Consider the following 27,866-nt stretch of genomic DNA (forward strand, 5'->3'; position numbering starts at 1 on the left):
CACGTGCTCAACGCCGCGTGCGGCCGCGAGCCCCGCTACTGCCCGGTCAACACGGGCCCCGCGCTCTACCGGGCGGCCGGCATCGCCTTCCTGGGCATCGAGGCGCTGGACGTGAGCGCCTTCCGGCTGGACCGCTACTTCGACCAGGCGGCCGACTTCATCGAGCGCGCTCTGGCCGAGCCCGGCGGCCGCGTGCTCGTCCACTGCCACCAGGGCATCAGCCGCTCGGCCACCCTGGTGCTCGCCTTCCTCATGCTGCGGCGCAAGCTCAGCGCCGCCGAGGCCGTGCGGCTGGTGCGCGGCCGCCGCGAGATCGTGCCCAACCGGGGCTTCCTCCGGCAGCTCTGCCTGCTCGAGCGCCGGCTCAGGGCCTGAACCGGTGGCCGCGCTCTGACAGCCAGCGCAGGAGCTGCGCAATGTTGCGGCAGTCGTCTGCGAAGGGGAAGGAAGGACGGCAGGACAGGCTCCAACAGAGGCAAGAAGAAGCGAAATGCTACTCGTGACAATACTACTTGTGACCTGAGAGATAATTGGAGATAATCAGAAGGATAAGAATGGGGAGGAGTGCATTCATGGCAGGCAATCTCAGATAATGAATGAATGGCAGCCTACCATTGTACCTGAAGAGGAAAGTATGTATGACAGCGGCATCTTACAGCCAAGAATGCGTTTTTTTTTCTAGAAAAATTCTTCACCTGCCGGAAATTTCAAGCAGCTATCACTTCCAGGCAACAAATATGCCCTGCACAAGACACATTGTTCCAGTAGCCACGTTAAAAAAGAAAAAAATTAAAAACCATACATCTTGACGTTGATTTTTTTTTTTTCTGAACAAATGTTAAACATTGCTGCGGCAAAAATGATCCAACAGCTGATACCCCACCAGTGGAAGCCCGTGTGCAATAAATGTTGACCGCTCAGCAGCTATTCGCAAACAAGTCAGTTTCTGCTCTCTCCAGCTTGTTTTGACCTCTGAATGCATGCCTGTTTTACACAAAGTGGGTGTTAGGCGAGATGGAGGTTCGGACAAAAAATAAGCCTTCGCTCGTTAAGTTCACACCATTTTCCCTGGTATGCCTGTCAGGTTTTCTGAAAATTTAAGGATTCCAATATCAGCTCTTCCTGCTCAGTGAACATCAGTGCTCATAGGTGCTCAAATAGGAGCACCATCCACACCTACTGAATGCAGCCGCCACAAACACAACACATACGGCTAACCAGTGGCCATGGTGCCTGTGTGGCTTTGACCAAACCTTAAAGGGGCACTGACACAAAAATTTTGCATCTTGTTTTTTTTGTTGCGATAAGTAGCTAGTTACCTACTTATAACCTGTAGAAACCTCATTTGCTTCAGCGTGCGGCGGTTGTTTAATTAGAGGAATTTTCAATGCGGCCAGTCGCAGTTTCGGTTTCAGCGAGTGCCGCGAAACGATGGATTTTGTGGATTTTGTGTGAACAAAGCTGACCACGTGACCGTCGAAGGGATATCACAGAGCAGAGCCGCCGTAGCACTGTCGAATCCGCATCAACGGCAGTTTCTGCGAATGCCCCCACGTACTGATCTCGTGAGGCGCTTAATTAAAAAGCGACCGTGGATGTGACGCAGGCGCTGCGAGTGCAAATGCTACCGCGGCTAAAGAACGACGCGCGACGCTCGAGACGGTGGGTGGCAAGACGCGCGCTGGGAGCAGCCGGCCGGTCTGCCTACAGGTCCGCCTACAGATGTGTTCGGCTCAGCACTGCGGCGGATATTCGAGTGCCGCTCTCGTAAGCGGTCAGATGACAATTTTTAATGCAACCCGCCATCGCATCATTAACTCCTTTCTCATGTAAGCCACCATGGTCGGGACTTGGGGACAATTTCGTGCAGCGGTAACAAGCTATCACTCGAGCTACCTGCGCCGGCCTGGGTCACTTCGCGGCCGTGGCCGCTGCCTGCACAGCGACCGTGCGGCTAGCTCAGTGAGCTTTTCGTGCCCCCGGCGCGTTTTCGCGTCCAATGCAAATCAAAAGTAATAGAAACAGAGTGCCTGGAATCACTGTAGAACTTTGGTCGCTACAAGCTGCCCGATGAGCTGACGAATTCACGGCGCCGCCGCCGCCAACGATCGGGTCGTTCGTTCTCGAGAGCAGAAGCTCCGCCCTCCGGCCCTCCGATTGGAGCGGCGAGCCGGCCGAGCCGGCGAAAAGCGCCGACAGTGCGGAAGCGGCAAACACAAACTCGTGACGTGTTTGGATGTTGTTTATTTACAATTGCGCGTGGTCCTCTGCTGGCTGCTCGGTTGCGTTTCGCACACTTCAAAATTGATTTTAAATATGTTCTAGGCTGTATTCGCTGTCGATATTTTGCAGATGATGTATATGTGTTCCCACCAATCTATCTCCGAAGTTATCTCGCCTTCAAAATTTTGTGTCAGTGCCCCTTTAAAGGGGCCCTGAAGACAAAATGCAAGTTTGGTTCATACAAAAGGTTGCCTCGCTAGAGTCATGCTGACACCACTTTTAATGGAAACTTCGCTCAAACAGGCTGTATAATTAGGAAAAAAGGGAAAGGCCATGGGACCCACTTGCTCATTTCCCGCAACAGAACCTATGATGTCCTTCCTACCAGCCAGCTCTGCGATTGGCGGAGGCCGGAAAAAGCAAACGCAAATTAGGCAGAACATATAAGCTTGCCGAACGAACTATTCGCGCTCAAATTTAGGGCACATTCTTTTTATAAGAATGTTGGAACGAGCAGTGGAAGTTACGAAAGCACACGTAAACATAGAAGTACCGATGCGTACTGCTGTTGGTACTGCGCGCACTACGCTTCGTTCAGATGCAGAGCACTGCAGGCCTTTGGGGTTGTCTCAGACTATACAGGCCGACTGACGCAAGCGACAGTGTCTTAGGGGAGCATATTTGACGAGCGAGCACAGTGTTTCACGAAACGATTATTTTCTCCTTGAACAAAAACAAGCCAGGTTTAAATACGGGTCACAAACAAACCAAAGGCAGAAAACAGCTTGCCGCGGTGTGGTGGTGCCATCTAGGTTGACTAACAGTAAACAAGTCTCCGCTCCACACCAAGTTTAGCTGTAAGACCTGTTATGATGTCATTGCAAACGTTCAAACACACGTTTTGGTGCGAGAATCAAAATTTTCACTTAAATTGATCAATTTGCAAGTGAACAAAGAATCGCTTGCTTCCGGACAAGCATTGGGGGCACTATAGAACATGAAATCTTTGGAATAAAACAAACTTGTATTTTTGTCTTCGAACAGACGGGCATAGTTTGAGTGATGTGGCATACTGTGAGGAGCTGGCACAAGCAGCTTGTAATGATGGTTCCTGTGTTTCGGCCCAGAGCACTCCAGGTTGGGAGATATGCATGCACCACACTAAAATGCGTATCAGCTGGAATTGCTCCCCACTGGAATCACCTCTCTTGCCTGTCCTTTTTTTGGTGCGCAGGATATCCGTCCCTTCCAGACACTCGGACTGGCTCCAGCTCCAGGTGCCACCAGGGCCTGCTGAGACAGCACCAGCTCGACAACTGTCCAAATGAGCGACTGCCATGACCGCGCCTACCGATTCGGCACAGATTCTCACATTTTTGGACTCGCCTGGTGACTCCTCCAAGTGGTGACTCTGTGAAACCTCCCAGAGTTCCTTCAGCTGCAAGTGTTTGGTAGCGTGTGAACTTTCGCCCTTATCCAATCCCGTCAGCTGCCTACTCTCGATACGCATGGAAACAGAGCCGAATAAAAAGAAAAAAAATTAAAGCCGCTCCACTCAATGTGAAAGCTGTCGGAAGTGCAGAGCAGAGATTCGCCATAATGGGCTGTGGCGCTGTTATCCGCTCACAGCTACCACCCAATGCGATTCAAATTTCCCGCCTTCGCTGTGCTCGCGTGCTCCCTGCCTGAAACTGTGCCAGCGGGAGTTCTGTTCTTTTGTGCTCGCTTTTCCTCCCACTGCTCGTGCCGGCGTTGCCACTTTTTCTCGCTTACTATCGTAAAAACCGACCAACGAGCGTTCCTAGCTAAATGAATGCGGGCGTTGCCGGTTAATTACGTATATTTTCCCTCAAATGTGCCCGCAGTTTTCTTTGCTTGAAACAAAAGAGAGATGTATGACAAGCGCCAGTGGTTCACAAGTTTCGAATGCTGATCTGATATCTATGTAAACCACTCGGGTTTCGAAGCCTCCGGGTTATGCTGCAAGGACAGCTGCTACGACGGAACGCCGTGCACTTGGCTCTACTTGTGTCCAGGAGTGAGCTACAACGACAAGGCGCGGCCCTAAAGTGCTCTGCACTTAATATCCCACAACTGGTATCTCACAAGAAAATCTTACTGCTTTCTATGGCCTTCGTACCTCAACTGTAAACTCGAACTTGATCGACATCTCGGCAAATTCACTGCTACGTGAAAGCGAGAAGCGCTGCAAAAGATCAGCATTGACAACTACAAAAACTACACTGCAACCAGGTCTCCAAGCAACACCTAAAACGTTCTTCAGCACGCGAAAGTTCTGAAGCGGAGGTGGAAGTGCTCCCCATGAATGGAACTACTCGTAAATTCGAGAGCTACAACAGTGAGCAGAATATTTCAATGAAACTTTTGTGCCATAATACATTCTTGCGTTCTTTAGAACAAGCGCACTCCGTATTTCAGCTGTGAAGCTTATGGATGGTCAAAATAGTGACGGCAGATTAACTTCAGCAGAGACAACATAGAACAAAAATGGCGCAAGGAAACACAAAACCACTGGTCCCTACCACATTGTTCATCATGAAACTAAATTTTTCCTGAGGTATACAAATCCTCCATTTGCAAGGCTTAGCTTACCAAGAATAGGACACGACTTTGCACTTTCTGAGACCTGATCAGCCTGCATGATCATCATCATCACCAGCCTGTCTACGCCCACTGCAGGGCAAAGGCCTCTCCCATTAATCTCCAATTACCCTGATCCTGTGCTAACTGCGACCAATTTGTCCCCCGCAAACTTCTTGGTCTCATCTGCCCATCTAACTTTCTGCCGCCCCCTGCAACGCTTGCCTTCTACAGGGATCCACTCTGTTGCCCTCAATGACCAACGGTTATCCTGCCTTCACATTACATGCCCTGCCCACGCCCATTTCTTCTTAATTTCTACTAATATGTCCTTAACACGCATGTGTTCCCTGACCCACTCGGCTCCCTTCTTGTCCCCTAATGCCATACCTATCATCTTCCGTTGCATTCCAGCATCAACTAAAGCCAGTTTTACTCAGCAATGCAACAGTATTATGGCTTTGCCTTGCAAGCTCAAGTAGGTCAACTGCCTTTTTGGTGTCTATACAGCTACCCCATTTTTGTCTCGCTCAAACAATGGGTCTACTGTCACGCCTTCTTGATAACAAAGCGAAAATGGTGCTTTGCCCAAAGGCGAAGAAACTTACAGGCTCACCACAAGGTGAAAGCTGGCAGTGTGTATGCAAGACACTAATCGTGCGAAGGTAGGAATGGAATTGAACTTGAAGCGATAATACAAGCACATTCAGGAGCAGGAACCCAGCCTGGTTGGTGGATGAACATCATTCGTAGCTGAAACATGGTGGTGGCATCTGGCGGCTGGACTGGACGCTGCGGACATTTTGGTTGTCAAAGAAGATCGCATGAACACATTCCTCCCAAATCTTTTGGTGCTGCTGCGTATTCTGCTGTGCACTAACGTTTCAGCTCACATATTAGGGGCAAAGCACCCTTAGGGGCTGGGGCTGTTGGCGTCTCCTGCCATCGTCGTCGTCGTCGCCCCATGTAGTCACGGTACTAAAACACCGGGAAACTCATTTACACCTTGCGCTGGAACGTAGCGCGTACTAAAAAGAACACCTGGACAATCGATCACGCCTCGCGCTGGAGCGCTTCGTAACGCATGCTAAAAAAACACCGGGACACTCGTTTACGCCTCGCGCTTAAACGTTTCGTGCTTCAGACACATGAGACTTATACAGCAAAACTGTATACCTCTGGCCCCCAGCAGTTTCATCCCCGTTGGCACAAACGGCAAAGCGCCAAGAATAGCCTTTTACACTGCATGCTTTGCCCCTCCCCAGGTTTCATGTTAGTGGAGGTGACCTGGGATTTTTTAAACATTATACCGCCAGTCACAGTTCTGCAAAATGTTTCTGGTTTATATTACCGTATTTTCCAGTGTATAAGCTGCGGTATTTTTCTGAAATTTTCGCTGGTGCGTCTTATCCACCGGTGCGACTTATGTATGGAATAAATCCTGTTCGCGGCGGCCACGCGTGCCCAGCGCACGTTGAGACACAGATCTATGGTGTAAATCAATCCAAAGTCCACCAGTACGGCGTTTCTCATAGCCCATATGCAGGGGCGGATGCAGGCTTTTTCTGAGAGGGGGGTCAGCTCCTATGAGTGATGATGATGATGATGATGAGAGGGAGGAGGAGGAGGAGCCTTATTTATTCACTGAAATGTCGGGAAAGCAAAAACACAAGGAATGCAACAAGTCATCAATTCACCTTTTTCTGCGATCTGAGTGGTCATCTTGGAGGTTTAAATTCAAAAATTAAGGGAGGGGTCAGGACATCCGGACCCCCCCTCTGGATCCGCCAATGCCCATATGTCACTTCGGGACGTTACACCAAAGAATTTGCAGCTTTTTCTAGCCAAAAACAATGATTATGGCCTGCGACAACGGCGCGCCACTTTACGTCATGCGCAGTAACTACAGTTCAGAATAAATTCAAAGTAACATAAACTGGGTTGCAGAAACAAAATGCAGCTTATGAATTATTACAGAGAGTTACTCTGAAAGAGGAAAACGTGCTGCTAATTTTTAAAATGACAGCTTGCTGACAAGTTTAGATTTTCAAGCCGCTTCCGTTCGCGTCACTTACGTCCGCCATGACACTTTTATTGCGCTGATTTACGACAGCACGCAAGGGACGCGTGACATTTGGAGAGGTGGCCAAATGGGTCTCCGATTCTTGGGACTCCATTTCTACAAAAACAGTTGTAGCCGGGTTGAAAAAGGCCCGAGTAACCCGGTTCGCGAGTGGTGACGATGTTGGCGAAGAAGACATCAGTGGGGCCCTTCGATTTACAGTCTCGGACTCACCGCGGATAGTCCGCGGGTGGCCCGAGGATTCTCCGAAGCCATAGGATACATGGGAAAATCGAATGCCGGACTGCTTCTCGGGGAGTCCACGGTGAGTCCGAGACTGTAAATCAAAGGGCCCCAGTGAGTCGGAGGACGACAGTGATGCCCCGGCTGAACTCCCACTTGAAGTTGCTGAATTATTTGTTGGCGAGTCGGATGAAGAAGACTTCGACGGTTTTGCCTAAACGCCATCTGTAAGTATCAATAAACCATTTCTGAGAAGTTCTGTCTAGACTTTGGACGGAATACCTGCACGTGTCTAGCCCTCGTTACCAGGGGATGCGTTCATTGGCGGCGGCCGTTGCTACCATGTACTTTCCCCACACTTTCCAACGATATGATTCACTATGAGTTTACCTAATGAACAAGTGCATCTTATATACCGGTGCGTCTTATACACCGGTGCGACTTATATAAGTTTTTTTTTCCCAGAAAAACTGTCATTTTGAGGGGGGTACGGCTTATACAAAGGTGCGACTTATACACCGGAAAATACGGTATGTCCAGTAAAGTGCGAGAACAACATCCTGTAATGAATGCACGACCGATCTCTGCTTGTCGTTCCTGGACCGAATGGGCACCATTTTGGTTTGCGCCGACACCCACCGACTGCCCTGACGTGCCCCACCTGAAAGACGAGTGCTCACCGATGCCACTGTGGTGGTGACCCAGGTGCGGCAGGCCGCAGAACTGCAGAGCGTCCGGCAAGGTCTTGGGCCAGTGGCCGGTGCACTGCACAAAGGCCTGCCACACGGCCAACACACGTCACAACCCACCTCTACACCGTCTGGCTCCCAGCGACTATCACATGACGCTAAAGGTCTAAAACCAAAAACCACTGGTCTAAAACCAAAAGTTTATTTTTGCACGTATGATGATGAAAATTTATTTGGATTTTTACACTTGATTTTTTGACAGCTTTTGTGAAAAAAAACTGCTGAAGTAATGCAGCTGAACAAGGTACCAGTGAACTGTGCACAAATCAAGGAGTGCAATAAAACTAACATCTTCATTCTATCTGGTCTGTAGCAGAAGTTATGATCATGTGATTCAAGCTTGGAAGGCAAAACTGTTTTTTTCTGTTTCCCACCTTTGAAGCTCAAGCTTCAAACAGTTGTGAATTCTGCTACAGACCAGATAGAATGATGATGTTAGTCTTATTGCACTCCTTGATTTGTGCACAGTTCACTGGCACCTTGTTTGGCTGCATTACTCCACCAGTTTTGCCACAAAAGCTGTCAAAAATCAAATATAAACATCAGAATAAATTTGAATGTAATCATTTTACACAAAAACAAATCTATATCTACAATTATAACAAAAAACTACACATGTCCCTTAATTTTCATCATTATCACTATAAAAATAAACTTTTTGGTCAAAGACCCCTGTGCACCCTTAACTGAACACAGCACTGGCTCATTGGTGGCGGGCCACCAACCCCTATCCTATCGGTTAGCACCCGTGAGATTCTAGGATGCCTGTCACACAAGATCCTCGAAACGCTAGCACACTTTAGCAAGTGGCCAAAGACATGCTGCCGGTATGAGTCCGACTAAATCTTTGCTTTGGGGAGCAAGCCAATAACTCGCACTTTCAACTGGACCAACAAAGTTCAGCATTTCCGGCTGGCTTGCCATGTCTTTAATTTTAAATCAAACCAATGTAAACAAGCTTTTTTCTTTTCTGTTTGCCTTTACTACATTCTGTACAGAAGAAAACAGCTTGTGGGGACACACTGCTCTTAAAAAAACTTTTTTTAATTTTTAAGTAAACTCTGTGAAACTTGTCAGTCTGATGCTTTTCCCCCCACTGATTTCAAATATGGCGTTATTTTTTGAGCTGGTAAATTAGTTCCCGAGATAATTAGAGGTAATTAACCATTTTTGGAGGAACAATAGAGAAAACAGTGTTGGCCATAAAACTGAAATCTTTACATTTTCCAACACTCTGAACCCTGGTGAGTGCAATAGGAGAATCAGTTTTTTGATGCATCGCTTGGAACTAATTTTTCAGCTCATTAAACTTCAGTGTTTGAAGTGGGCACTCAAAATGGTTCCTTACCACTGGTGCCACCAAAGTTCAATGAGCTGTAAAATTAGTTCCAAGCGATGCATCAAAAAACTGATTCTCTTTTTGCCCTCACCAGGGTTCATAGTGTTGGAAAATGTAACGATTACAGTTTTATGGCCAACACTGTTTCCTCTATTGTTCCTCCAACAATGGTTAATTACCTCTAATTATCTCGGGAACTAATTTACCGTATTTATTCGCGTAATGATCACACTTTTTTTTCCAAAATTATGATGCCAAGTTACGGGTGCGATCATTACGCGAGGTAAATTTTTCTGGAAAACGTTTCAGCGCAGAAAATGCAAGTTGCAGCTCAGAATGTCTACGATAAGTCTCATGAACATCATAAACATAACAAATAAAAACATAATACAAACTCCACTGACCACCGAATGACCACCGAGTGATGAAAAGGCAGTGTTTTCACTGTGGAACGCGCCGGAATTATGGAATTACGGAACGCGCCGGAATGAGTATGCTGTGAGGTCAGAACAGGTCGACCAATAAGTGGCTGCTGCTGTCACACTGTGGGGCATGAAGACACGGCTGCCGACACAGCAAGCCGAGCTCGTTTTTTTATATGTTTTGTGAGTACATTTTGTGCATTTAGTGAGAGTTTCTTCTGCCCCAATAATGAACTCACGCTTGCTGATACCGCTAATTTCATTTCATTTCATTTCATTTCAATATCATCACGTCCGCGGCAATAACGTAGCCATGTCCGCTTTGAAAGAGGAGGAAGCTGACGTAAGCCCGACCATCGTCGCCTAGACTTGGCACACATACGACATATGGCTGCGGCAAGTTCAGGGTGCGATCACTGCGCGGGAAATAAAAAAAAAGTCACATTTTGCCGATGAACTTCAGGGGTGCAATCATTACGCGAGTGCGATCATTATGCGAGTAAATACGGTACTAACTAAAAAAAAAATCACGCCATATCCACGGAATGAATGATGATAAGTGGGGCGAAGCTCGAGAGGGGGAGATCATCGGTAACCGTAACTCTCCCGTGAAAGTTCGCCCATTACATCATTAAGAAAGACGTAAGACTGTGTGCGTACATTGTACAAATCAACTTTTGTTTTCGGAGTCAATGCTCCCAGGCCCAGACCTGGTGAAAGACCCCGCGCCATCGAGGACTACCCCGCACCTCCACCACAATTTGTCACGTAGGATATGGGACACAACAGTAAAGAAAGAACTTTTATTTAGGGCGAACTTGTGCCCGAACAAGACGAGAGGAAACGAGCAAAGGTCCTTGCGTCTCGTTCGATCTCCGAGAACGACTGCCTGCGTTCGTGGCGTGATCTCTTGCGTGATCTCCCCCTCGCAGCGCACGTGCGCTCGCGCCTCCGTTGGCGAACACAGACAAGCTCGCGCTCCCGGTGCCGAGTTTGCGCTGCCGGTTGCAGCCGGTTCTTGTGCGTGCAACGCGGCCCTCTTTGCGACATCTCCGAAAGCATGCGGCGGTCACGTACCACGAGACACAAGGGATGGACAGACCCATGGCTTTAGGAGCTCCGCCCCTAAAATTACGCCCACCTCCCCTCGCGGGAACCCTGGTGTGATGCGACGATGAAGGGGGTTCCATTGTGCGTTTCCGTTGGGTCGATTACTCGAATTGCGTGAGCAGTCGTCGGGTAATGCGCGAGAGAGAGAGAGAGCAAGCGTAGCGCGGACGACCGTCGACTGAGAGACCGGCCGGAGCGCGGCCCTCTGCTTGTATGCGCAGCGCGCCCGAAGGAGAGGAGACCGCGGAGAGAGAGGGCGCTGCACATGCACACAGCGCCGCCCACCGGCGGAGTGAGAGAGTGCACCGTACTGCGCGCGCCAAAGATGTTGGGGGAGAGGGCGCGCTATCATGGTGAGAGAGGGGGTGAGCGGAGGAGAGACGCAGCTGTGCGGACGCGGACGACGACGACGCAGGAAGGACAGGGCCGCCGGCAAGAGATGCTCTCTCAGCGTCGCATCTAATAATGCCATATTTGAAATCGATGGGGGAAAAGCAGCAAGTCTGACAAGTTTCACAGAGTTTACTTAAAAATTAAAAAAAGTTTTTTTTTAAGAGCGGTGTCCCCCCTTAAAGGCGCCAAAATAATGTCAGAAACACCTCTACTTTTCTCGGGAGTTCTTTTTCGTTATCACATTTAGCTGGTCAACACAAGTGGTACTGCCACAACGGTCATTTCCCCTAAAAACAAGCTCGCTTATGCAGATATGTAATTCACGATTTCTCCAGCAAGCCCGGCCAAGCTCATAAGCTTTTCTGACATGCAATGACCATCTAGATAACATAAGCGTTAACCTCTGATAGAGTTTGTCTGAAGCCCTTATCTGATCAACAAACAAAGGCACGTATTTTCAGGCCTAAGCATAGTAAATGAACTTAATAAAGTACCTACAGAGAGAATGCCAGCAGCATTTCAAGCTATACTTCGGACGTGGCTGCTACTGAAAGCATTATTTCAAAACGTGGCAAATTAAACTTGCTCAATCGTGATGTTGCATACTCACTGCCAAATACTGCCTTTCCATTACCATCAAAAAGCACACAATTACGCTGCAAAGTTGGCCATGGTGCAGCTGCCTCCCCCGACTGTGGGCTTTACGACCATACTGAGTGGCGCAAATACACAACACACAAGAAAGAAGACTGTGGGCTGTTTAAAAAAGGAAAAAGGGCCAGCAGACAAAATAAATGTTTGTTTTATTTGAAAGATTTTGTGTTTTATAGTGCCCCCAGCACTTGTCCGGCAGCAAACGATGCTGTATTCACTGAGAAATTAATCAATTTAGGTTCAAATTTTGATTCTCCCGCCAAATCGGGTGTTTTCGCAACATCAGCAATGAAGTCATAAGTGCACGTTTTCAAATGAACTTCCATTGCGTCATTTGGCTCTGCAGCCTTGTTGCCGTCTGTACTCCCAGATGACACTACCATACTCAGCCATGGACCGTTACCCACTGTGCTTTGTTTTTGACCGTACCGTATTTACACCTGGCTTGTTCTTGTTACGGTAGAAAGTAATAGTTTCGTGAAACCTGGGGTATCCTCGTCAAACAGGGCCACGTACGACAGTGTCGCTTACACCAATCGGCCAGTGTCGTCTGAGACAACCCCAAAGCGCCAGAGTGCTGTGCAGCTAAAACAAGCATAGTGAGCCCAGTACCAACAGCAGTGCGCACCGTACTTCCTTGTTTACATGTATTCTGTAACTTTCATTGCTTACCACACCGTTGTTACTTCTGTAAAATGAATACGCATTACATTTACGCGCAAATAGCTCATTCAGCAAGCTTATAAGCCCTGCCTAATCTGCGTTTGCATTTCCGGCCTCTGCCAGTCACACAGCTGGGCATACGACATCGTAGGTTCTGTTCCGGGAAATGAGCTAGTAGTGGGTCACACGGCCATTCTCTTTGACCTCATTAGGTAGCTTGTTTGAGCGCAGTGTGCCTTAAAAGTGGAATCAGTACGATTCTAACGAGGAAATCTTTCAAATGAACCAAACTTGTGTTTTGTCTGCGTGGCCCCTTTGAACCAAGACAGATAGACTGCCGGGCGGCCTCAGAGCGGCCGAGTGCTGTGCCGGCTCACCTTCTTGAGGTTGATCCACGGCGTGAAGTAGGAGGGAACGGGGAGGCCCAGGTAGGCACACTGAGACGGCAGCCTGCACAGAGGGCAGTTGGGTTGCGTCCTCAAGGAGATCAACCACACGCACCTGTCGAGGTCCCCTCAAGTGCGTTCCACATGGTCGGGATAGGAAAAGACACCGTATAACTGCCTGGCAATCCCAAAGCAGTCCTCGATGGGATAGTGGTAACACAACGCCACTGTGCGGGTTCGACAAGACATGCACCTAGCACAGACACCTTGGAAGTGGCTGCAATGATGGCACTTGGTTAGAACTGGTAGTTAGAACCCGCCGCGTTGGCTCAGTGGCTAAGGCGTTGCACTGCCGAGCACGAGGACGCAGGTTCGATTCCCAGTCGCTGTGGCCGCTTTTCTGATGGAGGCAGAAAGCAAAAACGCCCGTGTGTACGAGATTTCGGTTAAAAGATCCCCAGGTGGTGAAAATTAATCTGAAGCCCTCCACTGCGGCGCGCCTCATCGCCTGCGTTGCGTCGGCGTGTTAAACCCTACAATCAATCAATCAATCAAGAACCGGTAATCCTTCACCTGGATGACCAGAGCAACGAGATGTGTCATGCTAACAAGACTGGCTCTCCACATGTCCTTTCGCCCAGAGAGACACACACTTCGCTGCCAATTTCCGTTCCCTTAAGGGGGAACATGGCAAGTAAAACGACTTTTTTATTTATGAACCACATTTAATCAACTTGGGTGCATCTATGTAACTAATCAGTCTAACAACAAAACTGAAACCGGTTTAAGGATACCTTCTGCCGAAGTCAGAGGCCGTTGAATGGGAGCGTCTTCATCAGAACTAAAAAATGACGAATCCACATCGTTGCTGTAGTCATTACTGCTGCTGAGGTAGCAAAAATCTACAGCAGCAGCTGCCAAACTACCAAATGGATGTCGAATGGATGTCGTTTTCACGCAACTCGCTGCTATCATGGGATCAAATTTCACTCTCGATGCTGCCTCCGCACGCGAAATGTAAGCAAACGGTAATGAAATCGAAAAAGGAGTTGTCAACAAATACGCCAGATGGCGATAGTTTTCCGCAAGGCGCCGTTTTCATCTTTCGCGCAGGGGTGGAACAGGGTACGTGGGTTTGGCAGCAGTCCTGGGAGCAGGCAAAATTGGCTTTTGTAGCAACGCTGCAGAGCAGCCAGAAAGGCCTTTTGGAACAGGTTTGGAGCACCCTGAAAGGCCATTTGGCAAGGGGCTGGTGCAACTCCAAACCAAAAACACAGCCCTTGTACCTATCTTGAAATTTACAATACGCGGCGTTATCTGCCTTCAGCTCCAGCGAGCACGCTGCGTTATCACCGGTCAAAGGGTAAACCTCACGTGCCGTCGAAGAGGATCAGAGAACAGGCCTCGCTTCGTGTCCGGTAGACGGCAGTGTTAAACAAACTCCCGTTGACATTCCGTAAAACAAGGTGCTGGATTGCATTTTTTCCATCGAGCTGTTTCAGTGCACACGAAGCAGAACATAGCTTTGTCTTCAACTGTCACAGGGTTGCAAGAGTAACAAACGTACGTTGTAGACTACATAACAAAAGGGTTTAACAAGGCATAATTGATGATGGACCATCCTTAACACAAGCAAGCCTAACCCCAACGTTCACAGGAGAAAATGAATAATGACCACATAACGAAGGCAAACCGAACAAACAATCGAGGAAAAAGCGTACAAGAACCTGTTTGTTCAATACATGCAGTTACACTCGTCAAAAATGGTTGGCTAAATTGATGTTCACCTCCCATAAGCTACAACCTTTCATATGAATATCATTCAGCTTTCTGTCTGTTTTCGATGTGACACAAAATCATTTCACTCCGCTATCCTCATTTTCCATTTATTGTGGCACAGAGGCTGACACTGGCAAACGAAACCGTACAAATTCAACACAAATAAATTCAAAGTGAAGGCAGAGAAGGCACGTGGTGCCTGCGGCCTTACAGCAAAGCGAAAGCCAATGTCCATGACCACCGACATCCTTAATGAAACCAAAACCATAACACAATCGAAACCTAAAACACGATGTTTCAGCCAAGTTTTCGGGCATGAGTCATCATGGCGGTCGTATCTCACGGCTCAACTCAGGCTTCGCGGCGCAGGAGGGTACTGATAAACGAGTTTGGTGCAATTGCTTGTATTCACTGGTGAGGCGCGCATGCAGGCAACCGTGTCAGTGCGCTGTCACTCGTTATGTCGGGCTTTTGCGGATGGCGGTACTTGTCCATGCTCGTTACAAACTCTACCTCACCGTACGCAAAGTACTGCCTCGAGTCCACTGTGAGTGCGATTAATAACACCTCTGTTGACACCATCACTGAGAATCGGGTTGAAGCAGAGCAGACGACGCACGCCAGTGTTTCTTTTTTCTTCGGTGTGCGGGCGCAGTGGCCCAAGCCGCGCCATGCCTGTGGCGCATCGGCCATGTCTGTGGCCGTTTCCAGTGTTGCCAAGCGAAGGAATGACAACTAAACTTTTCAGTGAATACCACCTATAGGAACGGAATGGCGCAGAATGTCGCAGGTAAGCATGTTTGGCACTCGATGGCACAAATGGCACAGCTGTTCCACCTCTGTCTTTCGCGGGAGCAGCAACCACCGTGCGTTTGCCTCCGGTGATGACAGAGCGGCGTCAAACTCCGCAGGACCGAGCGGCGCTCTGGTCACGCAAGCAGTGGGCTACCAGGTGGGCTCCACTACTCACATCTTCTGCAGGTCCCAGTCGCCAAAGGTGACAAAGATGGCCCGAGCCTCGCGCAGACCCTGGTCACCCATCCAGCGGTCAAACTGGGCGAGCACCTCGGTCAGGTGCGGCTGCCCGTCCACCATGTCTTGCACGATGCCCGTCAGCTGCAAGCCCCACGACCACGCGTTCACAATTGTCCCTGGCTGCTCCCTTGAGAAAAAGGAGTCAAGCTCCAACCACTTGGCCAGCACTGAATTTATGCATAACACCCCCACAGCCTCGGCTTACCTTAAAGGAGCCATGCGGACAAAACACAAGTTTGGTTCCTTCGAACGACTGCCTCGTTAGAATCATACTGACACCATTCTTAACGTAAACGTCCCTCAAATAAGCTACATAATTAGGAAAAACGGCAATGGCCATGCGACCCACTAGCTCATTTCCCGCAACAGAACCTATGATGTCATATATGCCCAGCTGTGTGATTGGCTGAGGCCGGCAAAAGCAAACGCAAATTAGGCAGGGCTTATAGGCTTGCTGAACCAGCTATTTGCTCTTAAATGTGATGCATATTCATTTTACAGCAGTAAGAATGGTGCGGTAAACAATTAGTTACGAAAATACACGTAAGCATAGAAGTACCGATGCGCACTGCCGTTGGTACTGGGCGCACTATGCCTGTTTTAGCTGCACAGCTGTCTGCTGCTTTGGAGTTGTCTTACCCGACCCTGGCTGATTTGCGTAAGCGACGTTGTTGTACGTGGCCCTGTTTGTAGAGCATACCCCATGTTTCACGAAAAGATTACTTTCTACAGTAACAAAAGCAGGCCCGGTGCAAATATGGTCAAAAACAAAGCAACGGCGGACAACGGTCTGCGGCTGAGTATGGCAGCGCCATCTGGGAGGACTGATGGTAAGCGAGGCTGCAGATCCAAATGATGCAGTGGGAGTTCGTTTGAATACGTGCACTTATGACCTCATGGCAGACGTTACGAAAACACCAGATTTGGTGGGAGAATCAAAATCAGTGAATACGGCATCGTTTGCTGCCGGACAAGCATTGGGGGCACTATAAAACACGAAACCTTTCGAATAAAACAAACGTTTATTTTGTCTGCATGGTTCCTTGAACACTTTTTTCTTCCTTACCACCCATACACTGGGTATTCCACAAAAAATAAGCTGAAATCCTAAAATTATGCCTCGTTCAATTACTTGTTTCACCTTGGTCACCTCACAATCTTGCAAAAATTAAATGTTGAAGGAGACAATATTTATGAAATACAGACTTGCCCAGTTCACATTTTTTAATGTTAAACACTGTTATCAAGCAAAGGCAAACTGAGCACTTGACTTAAAATTCTATCTTCACCACCAAAAAATTATCGCCATAAACACAGCAAATTCCATCCCACTCAATTTAGCCATCTTTATATGGCTGCACTTTACAGTAAGCGAGAGCAGACTAACAGTTCAGTCTTTGGGGGTGCGATGAGAGTGCAATTGGCAACCAGAAAACTGCAACTTTCTAAGGGCACAAAACCGAAAGAGAGAAATGGTAATGCGGATTAAAGGCAGGTTTGCTGACAAGATGCAGCCCCAAAAGACTGACACTGTTGTGCGGCATAAACGCATGACAGGGAAATTGCAAATAAAATTTGCGCCACAAGGACGGGACGACAGATAGCGCAAATTTTATTTCCATCACGTCAGACCAACTCGCCTGTCAGAACGCTTCAGGTAAATTGCACAACTGAAACAGACAGAGACAAAAAGTAGCCTGCCAATAGCTGCCAAGCACAGCAATGATCTATTTTCCAGCATGGGACTTTGACCCTGTCGCCACTATAAGCACTTGGGCTTAGGTGTTGGCAGGTTTTTCCCTAGCACAAGTTCTCATGCAAAAAAATGCCACTTGATGCAACCACTTGAGTGTTCATAAAACATCATCCTACGCTCATGTACCATTTTTCTGGAAGTATATCTACATGTTGATAATGCTACAGGGAGGCGGTAAACCAAGGCCCGGTGGCAGTTGTCCCGTTCATTTTAAAAACACCGAGTAAGTTTTTTCTTCTGTTTTCCACTATGAGATCAAACAGACAAATCAGGTATGAAAATTTTACGTTTCTAAAGTCCTCCTAAGCGCCGGCAGCCAAGCAGTCATGATTACTTAATTTAAAATGATTGTGAGTAAAGGTAGGCGTGTTGACAGTACAAATCTGGCACAACAGATGGTAAGGAGAACAATGCATCGAATGGGGCGTTTCACCAATGCGTCAGAACATGAGGCTCATACTGTACATCCCTTTGCAGTTTTGTTTGCGTTTTACACATTGGCAATGAGGCTTGTCCGAACCCTCCACATTTCAACAGTTCTGTTCAAAAGGTGAGCACTTTGTTTTAGAGAAAAACGGGAAAAACGTGAATCGAGAAAAACGTGAATCAAACAATAAATTTAGAATATTTGCAGAATTTATTTTTTGAAAATATTGTAGAACTCCGCTTGTACGTTCCTAACTGATACGTTTTCCTGGCTATTATGCCGCGCTAATAAAATGTCCACAGACAGCCATGTACATTACAATCCCACTTAAAGGGACCCTGCAACATATTTAGAGCAGTGCAAATAAACCTGCGCGATGTTTAGACTACACTGCCAGGAATACCTGAGCCAAAAATCACACGTGCATGTGAAGCGGTTAGCACGCAAATTGCCCTGAAAGACGCGGAAAAACCAAACCAGTCACGCTATCTTCAATTTCTCTCACTATGCAACCCTGGCACAGACATAATTAAGTCACTACAATGGTGGCTGCCCTACTGGCTGTTTCTGGTCAACTTCATGGTTTCTTCCCCGCATTTCCTGTGACGATCCACCGTCGTCGGTGCTGTGCTCCAACCTCTTCTATGCCTGAACCTGTACGAACAGTTTTGGCGATTCTTCCGTGTTCTGAGTGCGCACGAATTTGAGTGACAAACTCAACCAGACCGCTCGAGAACAAACGCTTGTTACTGCAAAAACATCCTACCAGCCTGAGCGTGCACTTGCGAGCAGGCAGCCATGCCTGCTTTTTCATGGCCCCAGACTGCAAGCAGACCCCTCCACGTTGTGGAGAAAAGGAAAAAACTCCCCAGCCTGTGATATATCGACAACCGCTGAAGAGAGCGCCACAAGCTGCCCCCCTCTCCGGGAGAGAGTGCACAGCTTTCGTCGCCTAGTCCGCGGTCAACTTGAGAGGGAATGATTATGCGCGATTTCTCATCGCACTTGGCTTCGGAGATAGTGAACGGTTTTCTATCATTCTTCCAGCAGGAGGAGGTTGCTGGGACAATATTCTTTACTTCAAAATACATTACGCGCGGTCGGTGGTAAGTGCTGTGGGGCCCCTTGAATACGCCGTCGTATCGCGACATTCCTGCTTTATACATAGCAATTATAGGGAAGAAATAATAAAAAGATATAGCTAAAGTGATAAAAGTACACGGAAAAAATGAAAGCACCCTGAACTGCGCAGTCCCAACAAGCGCTGTTGGCACACCATTGAAATCCCACAAATGAGAGGGCATGGCACAATGCCTCTGAGTATTATCGTCGTCACAGTCACAGTTGTAGCTACCCTATTCACACGGCAATGCTACTCATTACCACGCCTGTACACATGGTTGGTCGTGCTTTCTGATAGACAGTTTACAATGTTGCAGACTTTGCCTTCCCTACGGACAGCGATGGCTTTAAGAAAACAGGAAGCCCTCTCATTTGAAGACAAACTGCACGCTCTGCGGGTACTCAACAAGGAGCCACCATGAAAGATGATACGCACAGCGAAAGAATTCGGACTGCCACTGTTGACTTTGTTGTAGAACCCTGTTGTAGAACTCTGTTGTAGAACCCAATTTAACTGTGTCTTGTACGAAGGGTGAGCCACTTTGGCGATGAGGAAAGCTACAAGGTGATATAACAAGGGCCGGAAAAAGCACCAAACTTGTATCAGAGATGTTTTTAAACCTTAAAAATGAAGGGTAAATTTACTTCCTGTTTGAACCATGGCTTACGTTTCTTTTATAATGCTCAGCAGCATGTTTTGTGGTACGAACGGCATGTTCGTGTCGTACATTTCCCAGCAACGACGTTTTTTTATCTGCAGTCTAGAGAAAAACGTACAAGCGGGGTTCTACTGTAGTCCAGAAGGTAAATGGTGAAGTGTTCAGTGTACCTAAAAGTGTGCATAAAACTTGTGAAAGAATTTTGACATATGAACAGTACAAAACAGAAAAAATATGAACATGAAGGGTCATTTACAACAGCTTGCATGCAATCGTTCATGTTTGTCCTTCAGCTGCTTGTCCTGTGTGTATGCCAAAAGGCATCCCAACCAACCCGCCCAAAGTTCTGCTGCACATCCCGCAACACGCAGCAGATAGGAAATTACTGTGCTCAGTGACTTCGAGCTACACTTTTGGACATCCGTGCCAGACTTTCAAGTGAGCAACTTTGCTGTTGCTCTGATATACAGTCGAACCCCGCTACAACGAACGCCGCTTCAACGAAATTTCCGCTTCAACGAAATATTTCCAATTCCCCGTCAGCTAGCCATAGAAGTCAATGCAACAAAGTCGTCGCCACAACGAACCATTTGTCAGGCTTGCTTTCGCTTCAACGAAATTTTCGATGATTTGGGCTGGGTTTGAACAATTATTTTACAATAAAATAAGCATAGCGGCAGCTATCTGTAACTTTTTATACATTCAGGACGCTTAGTTTCACCGAAAATGCACGTTGCGACCACACCGCCACCCAAAACAAAACAAAAAATAACTCATAGGCGCACGCCATTGCTTGATGGTGATAACGATGTGGCTGGCCGTCTTTACACGAGGCGCAGGCTCGCTTCGCCAAGGCGGAGCCCCAGAGCTACAGCCAATCCGTATCCAGTTGAAATTGCATGAATGTGCTCCGCTGCTGGCGCGGTGCCGTCATGTATGCGTTGTGAGCAGCTGTCCTTGCCGTTTTCCTTCAACCATTCTTCATAGCCAAGAGCAAAAGTCATGTTTGCGTGTTTGGTCTTGAAGCCTAGTCATCCTATCTTAGTCGCGAGCGCGTGGTCATGTTAAATGCAAGCGCGCGCGTCTTGCCTGCCAAGGTCAGTAGCTGCCGTGCCGCCGTGCCCTGTCGGAGGATAAGATAACGGCACTGCTCCTGCCACAAGCGAGAGGGGGGCTTCCGACGGCCTAGCAGCTATCTGCAAGTAATCAGCTCGGTGGACACGCCTTGTTGTACAGCGATACGTTTTGCGCCTGCATATCTTCACCCCCCTCCGTAACGCATTCTTTGGGTGCAGTGAAAAAACAGATAACCATTGGTATGTTTGTTATCCGAATAAACATGAGTTATGGCACGTCACTCCGTTTTCTAAACATTGTATTATGCTGCCAATGTTGCGGAAACGTACGGGGCTATTTTTCTGGCCTTTCCGTGGTGTGTTGGGGCAGATTTCGCCTCAACGAATTTTCGCTTCAACGAAATTTTTCGCACGTCCCGTCAACTTCGTTGTAGCGGGATTCGACTGTATAGAAGTTCTGCTCACAGAAATCAACTATATATGGAGAGAAAGCCAACTTGACGCAAAATGGAAGTTGGGGCACATGATATTCATCCCCAAACCTGGCAAACCCCTTAAACTCAGCAACCTAAGACCCATCACGCTCAGGTCCAATGTGGGGAATGTAATGGAAAGGATGACCTTAAAAAGACTTTAACTGCATCTTGAAGATCAAGAGATGCTACCTCCTAAGATGGCAGGCTTCAGGAGCAACCTCTCCACCCACGATGCTTTACTTCGCATCTACACAGGCATACACAAAGGATCCTCTCCTTCCCTCCGATGATGATGATGATGATCGCTATTGGTTTCCCCTTTGAAGTGGGGTGATGACTTGTCATCTTACCAAAAAGGACTAATACAACCATGTTTTACACTCTTGGTTTAATACTAGCGCTGCTTAGGGCAGGCACTAAAGCTTATTAGGCCCGAAATGTTTTTTTTTTCCTGTTACAGGTGGTAACTGTCCTAGGCAATATTCCCCTCTCTGCTTTTCGTCCACCAGCATTCTAATCTTCTTTTCGTCCCCTCGACAGCTTTGAAGTTAACTTCCTCTCTGATGCCCTTAAATCCTAGGGCTTCTGGAAGCCCAATATTCCCTTCATGTAGATTTGGATGGATACCCTCACATTCTAACACTATGTGCCGCATAGTTTGTTTCTCTTCCGCAGACCACGCATACCCCATCATTTTGTGAATACTTCCCCACAAAACTCTTAGTTCGCAGGCAACCTGCCCTAGCCTCAAAAAGCAAAGCACTGCCCTGAGAATTATCGTAGAAATTCTCCTTTCTGATGTTCAATTTCTCAGACCTGTACATCTCTAACGACGTTTTAGCTTCCATTTTTTCCCTCCATTTATTCGTTTCAATCTGCCTTGCCTCTTTTTTTTTTGGATGGATGGATGGATGGCGAGCCCTGCCCTCACCTCAGTGCAGAAGGGCGTCAGCTGGGGGTGAGCCTCGGGCTCAACGTACGTGTGGAAGACGGCCTCCGTCTCAAAGGTGAGGCCGCTGACCTTGAGCACAGGGAACTCGATGATCTCCTGCAGCAGTGCATGAGAACACTGTGGCTGCGTGCGCTTGTTGGTGATCTATGTTCCCCCAGACTGCACAGCACAACAAATTAAAGCCGTTCCACTCAATGTCGGAAGTGCAGAGCACTGATTCGCCATAACGGGCTGTGGCGCCGTTATCCGCTCACTGCTACCACCCAATGCGATTCAAATTTTCCGCCTTCGCTGTGCTCGCGTGCTCCCTGCCTGAAACTGTGCCAGCGGGAGTTCTGTTCTTGTTGTGCTTGCTTTTCCTCCCGTCTGTGACGGCGTTGCACTGCCATTTTTTTTTCACTTACTATCGTAAAAACCAACCCAACAAGTGTTCTTAACTCAATGAATGCGGGCGCTGCCAGTTAATTACGTGTATTTTGCCTCAAATGTACCTATAGTTTTCTTTGCACTAAAGAACGGGGAGATGTACGGCAAGCACCAGCGGTTCACGAGTTTCGAACGCTTATGCCTATATAAACGGCTTTGATTTCGAAACCTCTGGGTTACGCCGCGACGACAGTCGCTACGATGGAACACCGTGTGGCTCTACTTGGGTCCAGAGACTGAGCTACGACAACAAGACCAGCCCCTAAACTGCTCTGCACTTAAAAAGCAGCAACAACGGACAGAGACAGGGCACAGGACAGGCCCTGTCCTGTGCCCTCTGTCGCCCGTTGCCGCTGTTTTTTGCACTGTGGACTCTAGCCGAATACGCGCCCTTTGTTTCTCCTCAGCCAGAAATGTTGGGGGCGTAGCTTATTCAGCGGCTCTGCCCAAAAATAGTGCAAATTTTGTGTCTTGAAGATTGTAAAGTTATTAATATACCATAAAGGTCCTAAAGAACGCCAACCCCAATTGCAGTCTGCAAAAATTTAAAAGAGCTGCACAAAGATGAGGGACCTAAACACGAAGAAGACACACAGTGTGCTAACCTTCAACATTGCCTGCCCCATGGCTCCAGTTCAGTTCAATTCGGCTAGGTACCACCTGACTAGTTAGGTTACTCATTTCACTTAAAGTACTGACACGAAATTTTTTGTTACATTTTTTTTCTCGCTACTATGGGGTTCTGCCATCCAAGTAATCATAAATTGGCACATTAAATGGTCGATCATTGTGTAAATAAATATTTATGGCCTCATTTATTTGTGGCAGTTTCGTTTTCGACAAAACGAAAAACAAGGTGGCCACCATGACCGCAGGGCACTCATGGCATCACTGTTCTTGTTGCCTTGCACGCTCTCCCAAAGTCCCATCGTCCTGGTCTTCACAGTGGCGTACGGAGTGGTTGCAGCCCTTCTGCAGGACACACCAACTCTCCAAGAAAGGGCCAAAGCTTCAGGCATGAAGCCTGCAACATCCTAGCAGTGTGGCCCTTCCCACAAGGAGGAGGACCAATCACTACTGCGGGCATCCCTGAACGGCTCCATCCAACACACGCTCTGAAAGTAGGACACATATTGGCCAGCATGTCTTTCGGAACTCAGACGGCCAGTTTTAATTTCCCCTCAGAACATTGAATGTCTGATTTCGAATCTTCAACCGTGCGATTCTCACAAGCTTCCCCCCTTCTACTGTTCTTCCTTGCCCTTATCTTATTAATGAAAAGAGACAAAAATGAGCTCCACTTTCTTCATCCGCAGCCTTTGTTATCTCAAGTCATCTGGGTGGAGGGGAGGGGGGGGTCATGTTAATTTTTATGGCTTTTTGATTTTAGGGCGTACCAAAGAACTGTTGCCATTGCACCAGGAAAATTTTTATTTCACTCCACAAAGCATGGAGGTTAATAACCTAAGCACGCTTTTCTATCAAGATAGGCAGGTTTCTTCTTGCCTTTCCTGCCTCTCTTGGGAACTAGGTGCAGGCACCACACTGATGCTCGCAGGTTCGTTTGGAGTCCTCAAGGTTTCGCAAAACAAGTTTCCAGTGCAGGAGACGTAGCCATACCTGCCAACCTTATGACTTGAAAATTCGTAAAACCCGCAGACCTAAAGGGTCTGCGGGTTTTAATTAATTTTTTTATTTAAGTTGAAAAGGGTTTATGTTTTGGTACAAGCGTCCTCACGTTTTCATAACCATAACTGAAAACTGTCAGCCTTGAACAGTCATGAGTAACAACTCCGCTGGGCAGGGGGAGCAAATCCTGACGTGTAGGATTTCAAAAACACACAGTAGTACTGTCGCGACCCGCCACGGTGGCTCAGTGGCTAAGGCATTGCGCTGCTGAGCACGAGGTCGCGGGTTCGATTCCCGGCTGCGGCGGCCGCTTTTCTGATGGAGGCGAAAAGCAAAAACGCCCGTGTGTATGAGATTTCGGCGCACGATAAAGATCCCCAGGTGGTCAAAATTAATCCGGAGCCCTCCACTACGGCGCGCCTCATCGCCTGCGTTGCGTCGGCACGTTAAACCCAACAATCAATCAAGTACTGTCGTGACTCTGAGCCCGCCATTCCACTGCGAAGCAACCATCACTGCCGTACCACAGGTCGTACTGCATCGGACGCAGCTGTCGTACAAGGAGCGACAAGAACACACTAGTCCTAACCGGCTATAAACAGGCTTGCCGAGATGGCAGCGAGTACTTGATACTGAGGTGTGGCCCATCCACAGAAGACAGTGGATGATGATGATAACAAGAGCATGTATTGCCCTCTCAGGCACGCGGCGCAAGGTACCACAGTAAGGCTGCCACCTTTCCCCCCCCACCCCCAAAAAAAACCCAGCCCTTCGGGGAGGAGAGGGGGGGGCATCGTATATAGAATGTTTAATTTGTGTTGAAAAAAAGACGCCATGTTTTTGACATGAAGTGCCATTTATTGTAGCGTTTTCTTAGAGAGGAATCAACATAACCTTTTTACTGAAAGTGATTGAGAGCTTGGTTATTTCTCTGTATGTGCTTCACTGAAAAGTAACCACAACTGCCGACTGCGGCGGCAGCATCTCGTTGTTTTGTTCCTCCCTAGGTCCTCCTCCATCTCGGGCAACGCAATCGCCTGCGTATTTTCTCTGCTCGCGTGTCTTTGTGCAGCTTCTCGACACGTATTTATCATCTTAGTTGTTGAATTGACGCTTATAAAACACCAAAACGAACATAGTCACGGCAAGAGGGCCAAAAACCGACCAATGACGGCCGGTTTTAAGTATGGACCGGCAACCGGCCCGCTGTTCAAAATACCGGTCGGGCCGGTCCAAAACTGGGCAAGTGGCAACCCTATACCACAGTGTCGTTTCAATGGATGTTCCCACTTTTTTTTGAAAATCCGTAAAATTTCAGGCAGTATTCGTAAAATCGTAAGATGTGTCCAAATTCGTACACTTCACGGAAAATTCAGAAGAGTTGGCAGGTATGCGTAGCAAAGATCCATTATTGTTAATTCACCTGGGGTGACGGAACGCCCTTCTGCTGGCTGCACGTAGCCTCGAAGTCAAGTACCAAGAAGTAGTCATAGTCCTGCTTTGGGGAAGGCACAGCTGAAAGATACGCTGGTGACGTCATCCGGGCCAGCTTCCGCTTCTGCAGGCACGGCCTGCAATGCCAAACACTACGCTTTGGAAAGAACACAGTGTTCTTGCTGCAATCACAAAGTGCAGCATGCAAATACAGTGACATGCAGTTCTCCCAATTCAGTGATATGAACAAACTCACGCAGTCTGCCTAGAAGACTACAGTAGAATGTCGATAAATGGAATTGCGACTTAAACAGAACAGCAGTCTGTAAGTTGGTAGGTTTTGTATTCAGATAACGTAAAAAACTTTTGGTAATCGGAACTAAAATTTCCGCGTCATCGGGTAAACGGAACCGAAAATGGAACTTCTTGTCAGGCCCATTGCCATAAGCATCAGCTGCTGTAGATCCTGATCTTCAAGAGGCAGTTGAAAGGCCTTAAACAAAACAAATGAATGCATTTTTAGTGCACAGTGACTAATTGTTGCCAAATAAACTTTGTGAATGCTGTACCTAAATCTCTTGTAGTTTTCTTGCGTTGTGAAATCTTTCTGCTACATTAGCCTTTTTGTGCTTAGAGTTCCATGAAATGGTATTAAGAGTGTGTACGCACATAACTTAGCACTTTTACACATTCCTCGCAGCGAACGAAACTCCTGTTAAATGGAACTAATTATTTCAGTCCATTGACGTTCCGTTTGTCAAGAGTCTCCTGTACGTCATTTACATCGTCACAATGTATATTTAGTGCACGTGGTTCACGTCAAGCGCTAGGGGATACGTTGGCATTTTGAACATAAGAGCGTAAGCACAAGACAACAAGAGAAATGCACAGGACAAGAGCTTACTAACAACTGATTACTGTATTGTGTTCAAGATAACTAGCGCATCTGCCGTTCTTGCATGATACGCTGTTTGCGTGCGTCAGTTCAGTTTAAAGCAAGTGGGCCCTCACCCACTTTTGCTGGCAGTTGTGCGTGCCTGTTTAGCCTAGAACTTCCACGTCTTTCTCAACCCGATTGGATTTAAAGTGGGTATGTATGAATGTATGTATGTATGTATGTGCATTTATGGCGCAAGGGCATCAAGGCCAAAGAGCGCCGAAATTATGTTAGGTGGTATTTTAGCGTATGTTTGCGAACAAGTATGACGTTATCAAACGTGCTTAAAAGGTGTACAAAGCCCTAATCTAAAATGTGACGGAGGTAATAATGATGGGTAAAGTTGACAATGACGAAGGCATGAAATGCGCCTGAAACCCCAAAGCGTGCTTCTCGAGTGAGAGGCTCTAGTGCGTACTAGAAAACCTGCCTCAATAATAAGAAGGCCCGAGGTTACCAGATTGAATTTAACCCGTTTGCGATTATTATTATCTCCTATGGATATTACGGCGCTAAGCTGCTTGCCAGCTCCTGTGAAATCTCGTGATTACACGCAATGTGCGCTACTTCTAGATTTTATTTCATTCACCGCGTCGTCAGCTTAGAATCGAGCTAAGGTAGTCTTCACGGTGAAAAAACAACCATGCAAAGTCTTGCCTCAAATATGCCTACTGTTAGTTCAGAAAAGGTTTGCCTACATAAGAAGTCTGTTAAAAAGTCCCACCTATCTTGCCTAGCCCAGCCCATCATGCCTGTTTTCCCCCACCGGCCATTTGGACTGAGCCCACGGCGAACTAACCTGCTTGGCAGTAGCGAGCGCCGGCTTGGGCGGGCACGCCCTACAAGCTGTGCAAAAGCACTCCTGGGCGCCAGGCCAAAGGATCGGTGAAACCACGCGCCGCACCACAGAGCCATGCAAAAGACACCGGCAGCCCAGGGGTCCAAGGGCACTCCGCTCACTTTCGCCTGCGCACACGGGAGTGCTTTTTACGTCCCTACCTTGGGTCCTGATGCGTTCGTCCGTTCTTCCTTTCTCAAGACATCTCGCCTGTGCCACAGCCTTTATATGTGATTGTCAATAAACTGTGTTCACAAAGAATAGCAGAGCTAGGAGAGAAGAAATTCACGGAGGAACCGTACTTTTTTTGTTCAAAAAACGTGAATAACGGATCGGATTGGCTTGTATTTTTTGCTATGAGCCAGCCGAACGCCAGCTTTGCTATGGTGGCTAGAAGGGGGAGGCATCGCCTCCTGTATTTTTACAATGCCAAACGCATCGCCCGCTTATCAATGGGAGAGCCTGGTACGCCTGG

The 27,866-nt window shown here is 47.8% G+C and overlaps 1 protein-coding gene across 4 annotated transcripts; it reads right to left on the reverse strand.

The window, feature by feature from the left end:
• On the reverse strand, window positions 1-27,794 carry Snp (Snipper). Of its 4 annotated transcripts, XM_077693923.1 has the most exons (8): window positions 27,694-27,794; window positions 27,353-27,519; window positions 25,606-25,753; window positions 22,107-22,223; window positions 15,595-15,740; window positions 12,837-12,909; window positions 7,791-7,906; window positions 1-432 (listed from the first exon to the last, which is right to left on the reverse strand). In XM_077693923.1, the coding sequence occupies exons 2-8, from the start codon at window positions 27,466-27,468 to the stop codon at window positions 135-137; spliced, it is 1,014 nt and encodes a 337-aa protein (XP_077550049.1). In that variant the 5' UTR covers window positions 27,469-27,519; window positions 27,694-27,794; the 3' UTR covers window positions 1-134. The 4 variants fall into 4 exon arrangements, with proteins under 4 accessions (XP_077550049.1, XP_077550052.1, XP_077550051.1 ...); XM_077693926.1 differs by lacking the exon at window positions 27,353-27,519 and having other exon boundaries at window positions 25,606-25,768; window positions 27,553-27,743; XM_077693925.1 differs by lacking the exon at window positions 27,353-27,519 and having other exon boundaries at window positions 27,553-27,742.
• Between the last annotated feature and the right edge of the window lie 72 nt (window positions 27,795-27,866).

The sequence above is a fragment of the Haemaphysalis longicornis genome, unplaced genomic scaffold (genome assembly GCF_048455015.1).
Source record: "Haemaphysalis longicornis isolate Haplotype H1 unplaced genomic scaffold, Haemaphysalis longicornis Haplotype H1 scaffold_12, whole genome shotgun sequence".
Classification (NCBI taxonomy): domain Eukaryota; kingdom Metazoa; phylum Arthropoda; class Arachnida; order Ixodida; family Ixodidae; genus Haemaphysalis; species Haemaphysalis longicornis.

Coding starts and splice junctions, on each gene's coding strand:
- Snp (XM_077693923.1), bottom strand. CDS start 27,468: ATGGCTCTGTGGTGCGGCGCGTGGTTTCACCGATCCTTTGGCCTGGCG. Junction 25,754..27,352: donor CGCTCGCTACTGCCAAGCAG/GTTAGTTCGCCG, acceptor TTGGCATTGCAG/GCCGTGCCTGCAGAAGCGGA. Junction 22,224..25,605: donor AGGGCGTTCCGTCACCCCAG/GTGAATTAACAA, acceptor GCACTGCTGCAG/GAGATCATCGAGTTCCCTGT.